Consider the following 12861-nt stretch of genomic DNA (forward strand, 5'->3'; position numbering starts at 1 on the left):
GTGCTAATCAACTTCAACACATTAAATAAAAATGAAAACAATGAATGAATATGCTTCTGTGCTAAATGTCACTAACCTATGCTAAATGTTATTAATAAACTCTATACAAGACATTCACTTACAAACAAACAACTGTCAGGAAAAGATTTGGAGAAAAGCAAAAAGGAAAGAAAGAGTGGCAGAAAACAATCAGGGAAGATCAACCCCCACTCTTCTCCACAAAGTAAACAAGCTTCCATTCTGCTACCCCAAATAGAAAAGTCTACTCTTGGCCAGGAGCGATGGCTCACGTCTGTAATCCCAGCACTTTCGGAGACTGAGGCAGGTGAATCACCTGACATCAGGAGTTCAAGACCAGCCTGGCCAACATGGTAAAACCTCGTCTCTACTAAAAATACAAAAATTAGCAGAGCGCCCGTAATCCCAGCTACCCAGGAGGCTGAAGCAGGAGACTCACTTGAACCAGATTGTGCCATTGCACTCCACTGTCTAGGTGACAAAAGAGAAACTGTCTCAAAAAAAAAAAAGCCTACTCTCAAGTGTTCTTTAAGAGTATGAGAAAGGTAACAAAAGGGGAAAAAAATGAAACCTTTCTAAAACAGGAAAAAAATATTTAAAAAGGCATTAACATAAATGACAGAATGAACAGCATTATTGGAAGAACAGAAAGAAGGAAATAGGTGGTATGAAAATAGTACTTGAAAATTTTTGTTTTTTTTTCATGAGTTTACTGAGTTTTAAAAATATCCTAAAAATAGTATATTTCAGATAGATCCACATTATAATACACACACACACACACACACACACACACACACATAATATATAGTATTACCTGCATAAAACTCTGAATGCCATTTTGAATGTAGTATCTGGCTCTGTCAATATCATCTTGCAGGAGGTAAAGTAGACTCAGCTCTTGACTGTAATGAAGCTCTAAAATCGCCTTCTGGAGCTCCCCATGCATAGCTTTGTCAATAAATGTCAGCAGGGACTGGTCAGCCTCTCCCTGGAGCAGCAGCTTCAGCTTGCTGCGGATCATGTAAGGTAGATACGTTTCCTAAGGAACATAAAAATATACTTGTAACTACAGAAAGCCAATTTGAGTATGTCTGATTATTTTATTTCTGTAATACTCTCTGCTATACTTTCATAGATCAATATTTAGAATCAAAGCGATGATGTCTGATGTCTGAAACAGTAATCTCCAATTTTTAAAATAAATTCATCTAAAATAGCTTATTTTGTAACCACAAAATATATAGGAACGTGTTCTACAAAATAATGGGGACTACTTTTAGCTGGAAGATGATTTGGATGTTACATACAAACTGAGGAATTTACAAGCACAGTCAGGATAGGTATAGTGTGCAGAAACCAGGAGAGCCTCTTGTCCCAGGAGCTGGGAGGCCTGTGTTTAGTCAGTGATCCGGGGCGACTTCTTGTAATATAAGAGACAACAGTAAATATTCTCCCATGTAGTCATACTAGGAATGTTAATATTTATTTTAAAATGCATTGCATTCATTTTGAAAAGATGATTAGCTAAAAGTGATAAGAGATTTAACAATACTATGGGGTTTGTAGGTGGAGTCAGGTCATGCAACTCACTGGTGCTTCACAACTACTACCTGTTTTGAAACGTTTTAAACAACTTTGTTAACTAGAAAACACCTATCTAAAATATTTATTTCAATCACTTAAAAATAATTTTACCCACCTGATAAAATGGTTCACTCCAGATTTTATTTAGATCTGGGGGGTTCTCACTGTCTACACTGGCTGTAGAACAGTATTCAAGTGATTTCCACTCAGCAAGGTGGTTGTAACAGTCAAGGGATGCAAGTTCCCAAAAATCCTTCTCGGCGTCTGTGGGCTCACCATCTACCCAGTCTTGTTTATTGAGAGCCTGGTGGAGAAAAGTTAATAAAATTATTTTACAAAGTTGGAAAGAATACCAATGAGAACATGTAAAAAGGAAGAATGTAACAATCACACTAAAAACAATCCTTTTCAGATTTACGGCAAGGAGAGAGAAAAGAGAAGCTATTCAGAGTAACACTGAATGGAAGAAAAACCAAAAGGAATTTTACAGTACTAAATGAATAGACAAACCCAGCTGGGCACGCTGGCTCACGCCTGTGATCCCAGCACTGTGGGAAGCTAAGGCAGGTGGGCCACCTGAGGCCAGAAGTTTGAGACCAGCCTAGGCAACATGGCTTAACACTGTCTCTACAAAAAACACAAAAACTAGCTAGGTGTGATGGCAAACACCTGCAGCCCCAGCTACTTGGGAGGCTGAGGTGTGAAGATCACCTGGGCCCAGCAGGTTGAGGCTGCAGTAAGCTGAGATCATGCCACTGCACTGCAGCCTGGGTGACCCTGTTTTGAGAGAGAGAAAAACACACACACACACACACACACACACACACACAAATCCTAACTAGGAGGAAGCCATTTCTCTGAGAAACTTACCAATGAAACCAATTACTAAGACTAACCAATTAGTAAGACTTGATACTTTTAATCACAATAACTTGATTTACATCTCTCCTGGGGGTTATTTACCACATAACAAGTTCTTACAATAAAATTAGAATACAGGACATTTATAGAAAATTGCAGAGGATTTTAAAACCTGGACTGCTCATTGAAGAGTTTCACAGGTCACAGACCCTGAATTTCAACACCTACACTTGAATAGCCACTGACAAAATGTATAAAACTGAACTTATAGTCATCTTCCCAAATTCTTCTTTACCTCTGATATAGTTTGAATATGTGTCCCCACCTAACCTCATGTTGAAATGTAATCCTCAATGTCAGAGGTGGGGCCTGGTGAGAGGTATTTGGATCAATGGGGGCAGATCCCTCATGAATGAAGTGGGCCATTCCCTTGGTGATGAGTGATCCTAGCACTTTGGGAGGCCCAGGCATGATGGCTTGAGTTCAGGAGTTCCCAACCAGCCTGGGCAACATAGTGACCCCTCGTCTCTCCAAAAATCTTTAAAAATTAGCCAGGCATGTTGGTGCATGCCTGAAGTCCCACCTACTCAGGTGGCTGAGGTGGGAGGATCGCTGGAGCCTGGGAGGACTGCTGGAGCCTGGGAGAAATGATCATGCCACTGCACTCCAGCCTGGGTGACAGAATGAGACCCTGCCTCTAAATAAATAAAAGTATATGGCACCCCCTCCCCAACTGTCTCTCTCTTGCTACTGCCTTTCACCATATGAAGTGCCTGCTCCTGCTTTGCCTTCTACCAATGAGTAAAAGCTCCCCAAGGCCTCCCCTGAAGCCAAGCAGAAGCCAGCACCATACTTCCTGTGTAGCCTGTGGAACTGTGAACCAATTAAACCTCTTTTCTTTATAAATTACCCAGTGTCAGGTATTTCCCTATAGAAATGCATGAACAGCCTAATACAACTTCTTTATAATTTTTTTTTAACTAACTGAAAGAAAATAACCTATTCAAATAGAAACTGTGTAAGAGCAGACAGAAAAACAATATACAGTTTCATAGTATGGTAGGCCCTCACTTAAGCGAACCTATAAGGAAACCAATTTTCTTCCTCATCAACATTGTAACCAACAAGGATCTGCTGTACCTTATTTTGCTTAAAGTTACAGTTCAGCAGAAAACAAAAGTGTTGTAGTAAATGTCATATTTTGCCAGAGATCAATCTTACCTCATCATACTGTTTAGCAGCTTCAGAATAATCACTTCTGGCTTCTGCTAACAATGCATTCTGAGTGATTTGCTTTGTTCCTATCTCACTGCTAAAAATCCCACGGAGGACGTCGTATTCTCCAATTGATCTATACAGTCTACAAAACAAATCAAAAAGGCCAAATCAATGAACACCCCAGTATTTTAAAAGTATTTATTCTAATGAAATGATAGTAAATCAAGTTGCCACACATTACATTAACAAGAGACATAAAATGTTACTTTAATTTTGCTAAAAATATAAAATTTAAGAAACTATGAAGTTACCCCTAGATTTTATAACTTTAATCATACATAAGGCAGAATTTATTCAGATGTGCATTTAAAGTGGAATCTGGGACAGGCGTGGTGGCTCATGCCTGTAATCCCAGCACTTTGGGAAGCCGAGGTGGGTGGATCACCTGAGGTCAGAAGTTCAGACCAGCCTGGCCAACATGGTGAAACCCCATCTCTACTAAAAATACAAAAAGTTAGCTGGGCGTGGTGGTGCGTGCCTGTAGTCCCAGCTACTTGGGAGGCTGAGGCAGAGAACTGCTTGAATCCAGGAGGTGGAGGTTGCAGTGAACCGAGAACGCCCCACTGCACTCCAGTCTGGATAACAGAGCAAGACTCCGCCTCAAAACAAAACAAAAGTAGAATCTGAAAATATCAAAGGTTCACAGTATACAAGATGTGTCATTACATAAGGTTCTCCAGTATTAATCCATGAAAATATCTGCAGGTGACCCATTTGGAATCCTTGTCTAGCCCCCAAAAACCCGGAAGCAAAGAAAAAATAATCCTGACTACTGATGCCATGTTTAATCCATGGTTCTACGGACAATCTCAATTTGTTGGAGTATTCATTCATTTCTTCACTTTAACAAAATTCTGGCTTGAGCCTTTCAATCAAGTTTCCCAGTCCATGATATTCTCAAAGTGTTTATTAGGTTTGTTCCCTTCCTCCAGGAAATTTCTTTCCATCTTGCAGTCTCAACCCAAATGTTATTTCTTCCTAAACCAGCCAGCCAAGGACTGCTCCCTCCTTAGTTCTCCTGCTGTTCAGTTTCCTTCTGGTACTAAGTCTCTTGCATTTACACCAAAAGAGCCCTACGGGCTCTCTCCTAGAGCTTATGAATTCTGAATTCAATAAAATCTAGTAGATGTGGCTCTCTTATTGCCCTGATTACAGAATGTTAGGGGTAATAAATCAGCAGTAAAGGTGGGTGGATAGGTAGGTGGTGGAGCAGTAGCTCATGGCCCCAGAGTCAAAGGAAGAGGGAGAGCTACATACGTACCCCTATACTGGTTCCCAGGTCCCTGGATTATGTTCACTGTAACATGGTTAAAACAATGGTCATGACATATAAAAAAAAGGCTAAGGCTGGGTGTGGTGGCTCACGGCTGTAATCCTAGCACTCTGGGAGGCCGGGGCAGGCGGATCATGAGGTCAAGAGATCAAGACCATCCTGGCTAACACAGTGATACCCCATCTCTACTAAAAATACAAAAATTAGCCAGGCGTGGTGGCACGTGCCTGTAACCCCAGCTACTTGGTAGGCTGAGGCAGGAGAATCGCTTGAACCCAGGAGCCGGAGGTTGCAGTGAGCCAAGATCGCGCCACTGCACTCCAACCTGGGTGACAGAGCGAGACTCCTATCTCGAAAACAAAACAAAAAACACTAAACTTGTTCACAATGCTCAGAAACGAATGCAAAAATATCACAAAAGTATGAGAATGTACTTAACACAGTTAGAAAAAAATGTTTAAGTTTAGGCCCTTAAAAGTTGTTTGCTCCGCTTACTTAGTGAATACACATTATATATGTTTACCACTCCTGGAAATAGTAAACATACAAGGTGCCACTTCCTGTTCACTTACACATCTGAAGCAATAGGAGAAAACGGTTCCAAGGTAAAATCAGCATAGCCCAGAGGCACTCTCTGAATGGCCCTGGCATTTTATCTTGTCTAAGTGCTCACCACCTTCTACTTCAATTCTGATTTATTATGTGTAAAGTACATATATTTCCTACTAGATTGCCAGTTTTGTGAGTCTGTGATCAATGTCTAACCCAATTTCACATCTCTTTAGTGCCTGGCACAACACCTTGTACACTCAGCACTCAATCAAGACAGACATGAATTAACTACAAAACAGCAGGAAGCACAAGGATCCCCTCCCTTACTTTTACTATCTTTTCTCTTAGAACCTAAAGCTCTAAAAATCTGCACTACAAAATGAAGTTCAAGTTAAATTTCAATCTTAACCTAACAACCTCCTCAGAATGAGACTTTCATATGATGAGATCACAGGTAAGGGAAGAATCAGACATAATGGAAAATGGTATAACTAGAAAATGGAATCTGTTTATCCCAAATTAACTGATTTAAACTCTTTCTAAAACCTTAAGTCCTGCTGAAAATACTGAATCATCCACTATTCAGTGTCGTGAAGCAGGAAATAACATAAAATATTAGGAACTATGATTCACAGCTACACTTTACAGGAAACTCAACTTGGTGAATAACACTGAGTCCAAAAAATCGTATACTGAAAGAAATCAGCAGGTTTCAATAACATTCTCTTTCCTTGAGCAAGACACTGCTTGATGTGGCAACTGTTCTTGACTTTGAGAATGGTACTCAGCCTGAAAGACTTTTTTTTCTTTTAAATTTCACATTACTGTTACTATCAACTTTATTAGTTCATTTTCTGCCAAGTGAAGCCAAGTGTTTTCCATATTGCTTTGGTCAAATCCAGTGTGCTCCCAAGAGTACTCGACCTCACACTTACTTAGCAAGCTCCACCCATCTGAGGACATCAGGAGGGAGGCGGGCCTTCCCGCGGACTCGCTTGGCAGGCAGCTCAGCAGGCAGCAGGCGGAGCAGAGCCTCCTCCAGCAGGCGGATGCCCACGGGCTGCTGTAGGCTAGCCAGGCAACCAGCGCTAACAGCTGCTGGGTCAAGGCTCAGCAGGGCTGCGTGCTGGCAGCTGATGTCCTGTGAAACCACACATACAACCAGCTGTTTAGCTTGTGGTACTTGGACCATGTTTTCACAAGGAGTAACATACTTCACTAAACATAAAAGGTACCGATGTTTAAGTAGTGGTATCACCAGAAGTTTCTCTGTGTAATGCTATTAACAAATTTTCCCACAATATTCAATTTGCTCAAAGGAGGAAATGACCTTTTAATTTTACACTTCCAATCCAGGGATCGATTTAAAGCAAGAAAAGCACTATCAAAATATGAAGATAACATATACACACACACATAAATTAGAAACCAATATAAAACAGAGCTAATGTATAAAAAGAAATTTATACTGACAGTTTCACGTTCGATCAAAAAGAATAAAACAGAAAAACTAAGTATTTCATTTCAGAAAAATATTAGCCAATTCGTTTGTAAACCGATACTACCGATACACAATATTGAAGAATATAAATTAGTAATTATTCAGAAAAGGTCACTAGATACAAAAATACTAAAATGAATCAAAAAGATGTTCTACTAGGGAATTTTATATAACCCATACTTTGAATGGCACAGAAAACATTTCTTACATGAAAAATAATCTTCTGACAAATATATTTAAGTAGTAACTGAATATTAAATTAGATTTTCTGCTCATGCTATGTTGCCCTGGAAAGGACTTCTCTGACCACTGCATCTAGGCACACACACCCTACCCCATCAAGAGGCACCTGCTTACCTGCTTCATTACTATCTTACACTGCTTTAATACTTCCCCATTACTCAAGTACTATGACACTTACTACAACCTAACGTCCCGTTCTACATTTCCCTGTGGGTTGCCTATTACGCATCTATTAATGGGAATGTAAGGTCAAGAGGAAAGAAATTTTTGCCTCTTCATCGATGTGGCCCAACCACCTAGAACAAAGCCAGGCGGGTACTCAGTCAACACCTTTTGACAGCAGTCAAGAGGCAGGAAAGAATTTGGTGAAAGACTACATAAGGAAAAACAACTAAATAAATGAAGGGTTTCATCAAAAACACTGAGGGGACTGGCTTACTACAAAATAAAACATAACATGTTTGATTTCTGGTTATTCTGTCACATATCGGTTTTTCTGGGGGGGGGGGGGAATAAATTACATCTACTCATTTGGGAGGAGGTAACCCAAACAGTACATCTACTCTGTTAAACACCAGGTTATCAAAAGTTTCAACATGGGAAACAGTGTGATGACGGAACGGCCATGTGAAGCCACAGCAAACAATATTTGGTGAAGTGTGTTCAGACTTTACCTGAATACAAGAGACAAAAGGTGGAAAGAAAGAGAAGGTGGTATTAAGAAAACGATTGAAGTCTTGGAGCAACTTTTGAGTGATGATGTTTTTTTCAGACAGTGTCTTAAATTTATCCATCTCTTTCAAAATTCCGGAAAACAAGCTGCTAAAGAGCTGTTTTGCAATTATTGGGTCTCTCTGTAAAAAATTCAAAAAAAAAGACAAATTAGGATCTGAAGCAAAAATGCTATATAAATCACCAATACTATCAGAGCTTAGAAAATACAGACTGTTGCAAACACATCTATTATACCTCTCAATTCTATTTGGAAAGATTTAACAGGCATTGACAAAGGCAGCATTTGGAATTTAACCAAATATATCTGTTTGATGTATGTTATGGAAACATGGACTTTTGGCCCAGAGAAATGAATTTAAAAGCTGGCTTAATCAATATGTAATGACATAGCTTCTCTCCTGAGTTGAGTCTGGGTCTCCAAACTTTAAATGGGGGCTACCAGAACACATCACAGTGTGCTGCGGGGAAGATTAGCCCAGATGATGCACAGCCAGTGCTTAGTGCAGCACCTCATAAAATCTCAGAGAAAGATTAAATGTTTAGGTATTTTCCTCCTATCAGCACCATGGTAAAGCTTAAAATAACTGATCAGCTTAAATGAAATGCCAGTGTTAATTTTCAAGGTCCCACCACCTGACCACTTTAAACTATTTAAACCATCAGATGCTTCTTCTGAGCATCAGCTCCCTCAAACAGCACACTACCTAATCATTTATAGCTCTAACCCTCACACACTTCATGGCCACAGGATACTCCCTTTATTTATTTATTCATGCTGTGACATTAGTACCAAAAACAGGTCCTGGCATATAGTGTCTATCTTTGCTAAATGGAGGCATGTAAGCATGATAAATAAAGTTTAAAAATTACTTTGTGTAATCTTCTAGGGATCTTCCCTGTTAATAAGTTTTCTATCATATTATAATTGACAAGTCAATTCTGTTAATATCTTTTTGTTAATTTTGCTACGTGTTCGCCTCTGAAGGAGGTGAGACTTGTGCTGCTTTTTGGGATCATGTTCTTTTTTCATGTTTAAGACCTATTTTAATTATGTTTACAACATAATGGTAATCCATTTTTGATGTTTTATGAACAAATTACATTATTAAATGAATGTTCTTAAATCAAGCGTGATTTCTGCATATTGTTGAAAAGAACATTAAAAGCAATGGTTTACACTTAGTTACCATAGCCAAAAAATAAATACTTGAAATGTTTACCGTACAATTCTACTGATTTAAGATTATACTTAATATTAAAAAAAAATCTAATTATCGAACGCAAAAAATTACTTTGATAAAAGCTATGTATGACTAAAACATACAAATTCCTTATTGTATATTTTAAGTAATATATTTATCTTGTTATAAGAAGTTCTAGTGAGTAGTAAAATTTTAGAAAATATGGCTAAATCAAAAAAAGCACAATCCCATTTACAACAGCCACAGAAAAAATAAAATACCTAGAAATACACTTAACCAAGAAGGTGAAAGATCTTTACAAGGAGAACTAAAAACACCACTGAAAGAAATCACAAAATGACACAAATAAAGGGAAACACATTCCATATTCATGGATTAGAAGCATCAATATTGTTAAAATGGCCATTCTGCTCAAGGCAATCTATGGAATCAATGCTAATTCTATCATACTACCATCAGTTATCATAGAACTAGAAAAACTATTCTAAAATTCACGGAACCAAAAAAGAGCCCGTATAGCCAAAGCAATCCAAAGCAAAAAGAATAAAACTAGAGGCACTGCACTACCCAACTTCAAACAATACTGTAAGGCTGCAGTAACCACAAAAGCATGGTACTGGTACAAAAACAGACACAGGCCGGGCGCGGTGGCTCAAGCCTGTAATCCCAGCACTTTGGGAGGCCGAGACGGGCGGATCACGAGGTCAGGAGATCGAGACCATCCTGGTGAACACAGTGAAACCCCCTCTCTACTAAAACTACAAAAAACAAGCCGGGCGAGGTGGCAGGCGCCTGTAGTCCCAGCTACTCGGGAGGCTGAGGCAGGAGAATGGCGGGAACCCGGGAGGCGGAGCTTGCAGTGAGCTGAGATCCGGCCACTGCACTCCAGCCTGGGCGACAGAGCAAGACTCCGTCTCAAAAAAAAAAAAAAAAAAAAAAAAAACCAGACACACAGACCAACGGAACAGAATAGAGCACCCAGAAAATGTGGTTTAGGAAAAAAGAAAATAAGTATCACCCACAATTATACCATAAAGAGGTTAAGTCACTGGCACGTGTCTTTTACTGGTGTGTACACTTTTAGACCTGTTTGGTAACCTGCTGTTTTTATGTAACACGTGGTGGACGGGTTTCCATGTCTACAATCCACTGATTCCTGAGTACAAATTCCTTCATTTATGCTCCCTTTCTTCAGACAAATGCAGTGGTAATCCTGATAAATAACAATAAATAATGTCTTCAGCACTGATGATCTCAGAGTCTCAGCATGTGTAAAGAAATCATGGAACTAGGAAATGGCAGAGTCAGGACTTGGAGCAAGGTCTTTACACCAAGCCCACTGTTGAGGACAAACCAACACCTCATCTATGTTGCAGGACAGCCTCAGCCATGTTTCCTCACATAGGCAAACCCCTAAACTGGAAACAGATTTTATTTAACCTGTCAACAGAAAACGAAGCGGCAAGGACTGACCTGGGCCACGGCCTGTAATGGGGTGATGAGGCTGCTGTGCTTGATTTGAATGTCAGGAAGGTCTCCTAGCCGGTAGCTTCTGTACAGAACGACCTGCGCATCCTGCTTCATTTTTAACTCACTCTTGATTTCCTACAAGCACGAAAACCAAAGTAGAAGATGAACATTCTCATTGAAGGAAACCAGTCGTGCATGAGCTATGAGGCTGCCAAAATCCCCTGAACCACAAGGGCGAAGCAGTGGGAACTGATGCTCGCGGAGGCTTAGTCACTCTGCTTTACCGTCTAGGGCAGACGCTGCATCCAAAATAAAATCACTATACAACAAGCAGTGGAAAGGCTTTAAACATTCACTATAAAGTAATCAGAATATTTATAAAATCGGAAAATTTGATTTAGAAGTATTTAAAAACAGGCGGAGGGCTGCATCTCTGGAAAGTCTCGATGAGAACGAAGCTGGCAGCCGGTGCCCACTTCCACCTCAAGGTCCTGCCCTCTGGCTACTTCTGCTCCCAGGCAGCTGCAGAGCCCAAGGTTCCCCTCCGAGGGGGCAAAATAGTGCCCTGGGGGCGCAGTCCGGGAGGCCTCAGGCTCCACAAACACGGCTGGGCGGGAAGGCTTGGGGAGGGGGCCGGCACAGTGCCCCACTTCGAGGGCTTCACACCCAGATGTGGATGGAGGCGCTCCCGTGGAGGCAGCGGCTGGCGCTGAACTTGAGCACCGTCAGGGATCCGTCCTACCCCCTTCTTATAAATGCATCTTAATGACCCATATCTAGGCGGAATGGACGCTGCGGCTACAGAGTCTCCACGCCACGGGAACGCCCGCCTGGCCACCTGTCGTCGGGGCCCTGTGAGTCCCAGCCCCCAGCTGCCCTCCCGCCGCATTGGTCCCTGAAGCGAGGGCCAGTGAAGTCCTGCCAGGGCGCGGGCCTTGAGGTGGGCCCAGGATCAGCCTGCTGATCCCAGGTCGGCCACGCTTCCACCCGCGGAGAGAACGGGGTGCATTCCTGGACCCCCACCAGGGCACCGCGGGGGCTGCATCCCCGTGGGGGAGCCCCAGGAGGCTGGCTTGGAGCAGCCCCGCCACCTGGTTTGCAGGTGACACTGGAGCCAGTGTCTGGCAGGAAGCTTGTTCACTTCGTCTGTATCCTGTGACAGAAACTGCATCATTCTGATCAAATTCTTGACAAAATACAACCTTCTCTCGTTTTTGCTCAGCAACGCCTTTTCTGGCATACATCAAACTGAGCTTCTCTTGGTCCCTCATAAACCGTCTGCGCAGTCGCAGTAGGTCCACTCGGCCAGCCGCACCTGGAGAGGGAAAGCAGGCCCAGTTACTCCCCGCCGCCCAGACACTTGGCTCTGCTGGTTCATTTTCACCTCGGGTTTCCTCAAAGACAAAACCTAGAGGTGCCACAGAGGCAGCGATGGGAGCAGGAGTGCAGGGGCCACAGCTGCAACTGGAACTGCTCAGCAGTGGATTCAGCAGGCATGATAAGGGGCCAGGCCCCTCCAGAAGGAGGCCCAGGGAGGGCACGCAGCCACCTTCTGAATCTCGGCCCAACTCGTCTGGGAGTGCTTTGCCTCTGGCTAACTGAACAAGAGAGGAGCTGCCTCGGAGGCTTCAACACCCGGTGCAGACCAGCCTCCCTGCGGACTGTGGCAACCTGATCAGGGACAGGTGACTGCAGCGCTCCTAAACTCGTATGATTCCAAACGCCTGTTTAGTGCCTGGCAGATACCAGCCTTAACCTCCAAATCACAACAGGTTCTAAGGAAGGCTTCGAATATGAACGACAGAAACCAAAGCAAGCAACAAGGAAAGAGCAACTGTTAAAAGCAGATCATGCAGGAAGAAATTTCAAAACATGATCATGTATCAGAAAGACAAGAGTAGGAACTGAAGAAATGTTCGGAGCATGAAAAAAAGCTCATGGAAACTAAAACATATCATAACTTAAAAGCACAGGTGGTTAAAGGGATTTCCCAGAAAAGAGGCAAAGGGAAAAACATGACACCTCAGAAGGACACTCACGCAGGTGTGATATTTAAGCACTAGGACTCCAAAGAGAAAACAGCAAACTGAGGCGAAGAGCTCAACAAAATCACCCGTGATGACGCTCCAGAACTGGAAGGT

The 12861-nt window shown here is 41.9% G+C and overlaps 1 protein-coding gene across 4 annotated transcripts in view; it reads right to left on the minus strand.

The window, feature by feature from the left end:
• PRKDC (protein kinase, DNA-activated, catalytic subunit) overlaps window positions 1-12861 on the minus strand; it is a 191833-nt gene that overhangs the window by 53923 nt on the left and 125049 nt on the right. For all 4 annotated transcript variants that reach the window (XM_025395192.1, XM_025395191.1, XM_025395189.1 and 1 more), the window contains exons 60-66: window positions 11923-12035; window positions 10724-10855; window positions 7988-8167; window positions 6505-6710; window positions 3688-3826; window positions 1721-1909; window positions 836-1060 (exon numbers count right to left, since the gene is read on the minus strand). In XM_025395192.1, the coding sequence (XP_025250977.1) occupies window positions 836-1060; window positions 1721-1909; window positions 3688-3826; window positions 6505-6710; window positions 7988-8167; window positions 10724-10855; window positions 11923-12035 (1184 nt within the window). The remainder of the gene's footprint in view (window positions 1-835; window positions 1061-1720; window positions 1910-3687; window positions 3827-6504; window positions 6711-7987; window positions 8168-10723; window positions 10856-11922; window positions 12036-12861) is intronic.

Source organism: Theropithecus gelada, chromosome 8 (assembly GCF_003255815.1).
Source record: "Theropithecus gelada isolate Dixy chromosome 8, Tgel_1.0, whole genome shotgun sequence".
Taxonomy (NCBI): Eukaryota; Metazoa; Chordata; class Mammalia; order Primates; family Cercopithecidae; genus Theropithecus; species Theropithecus gelada.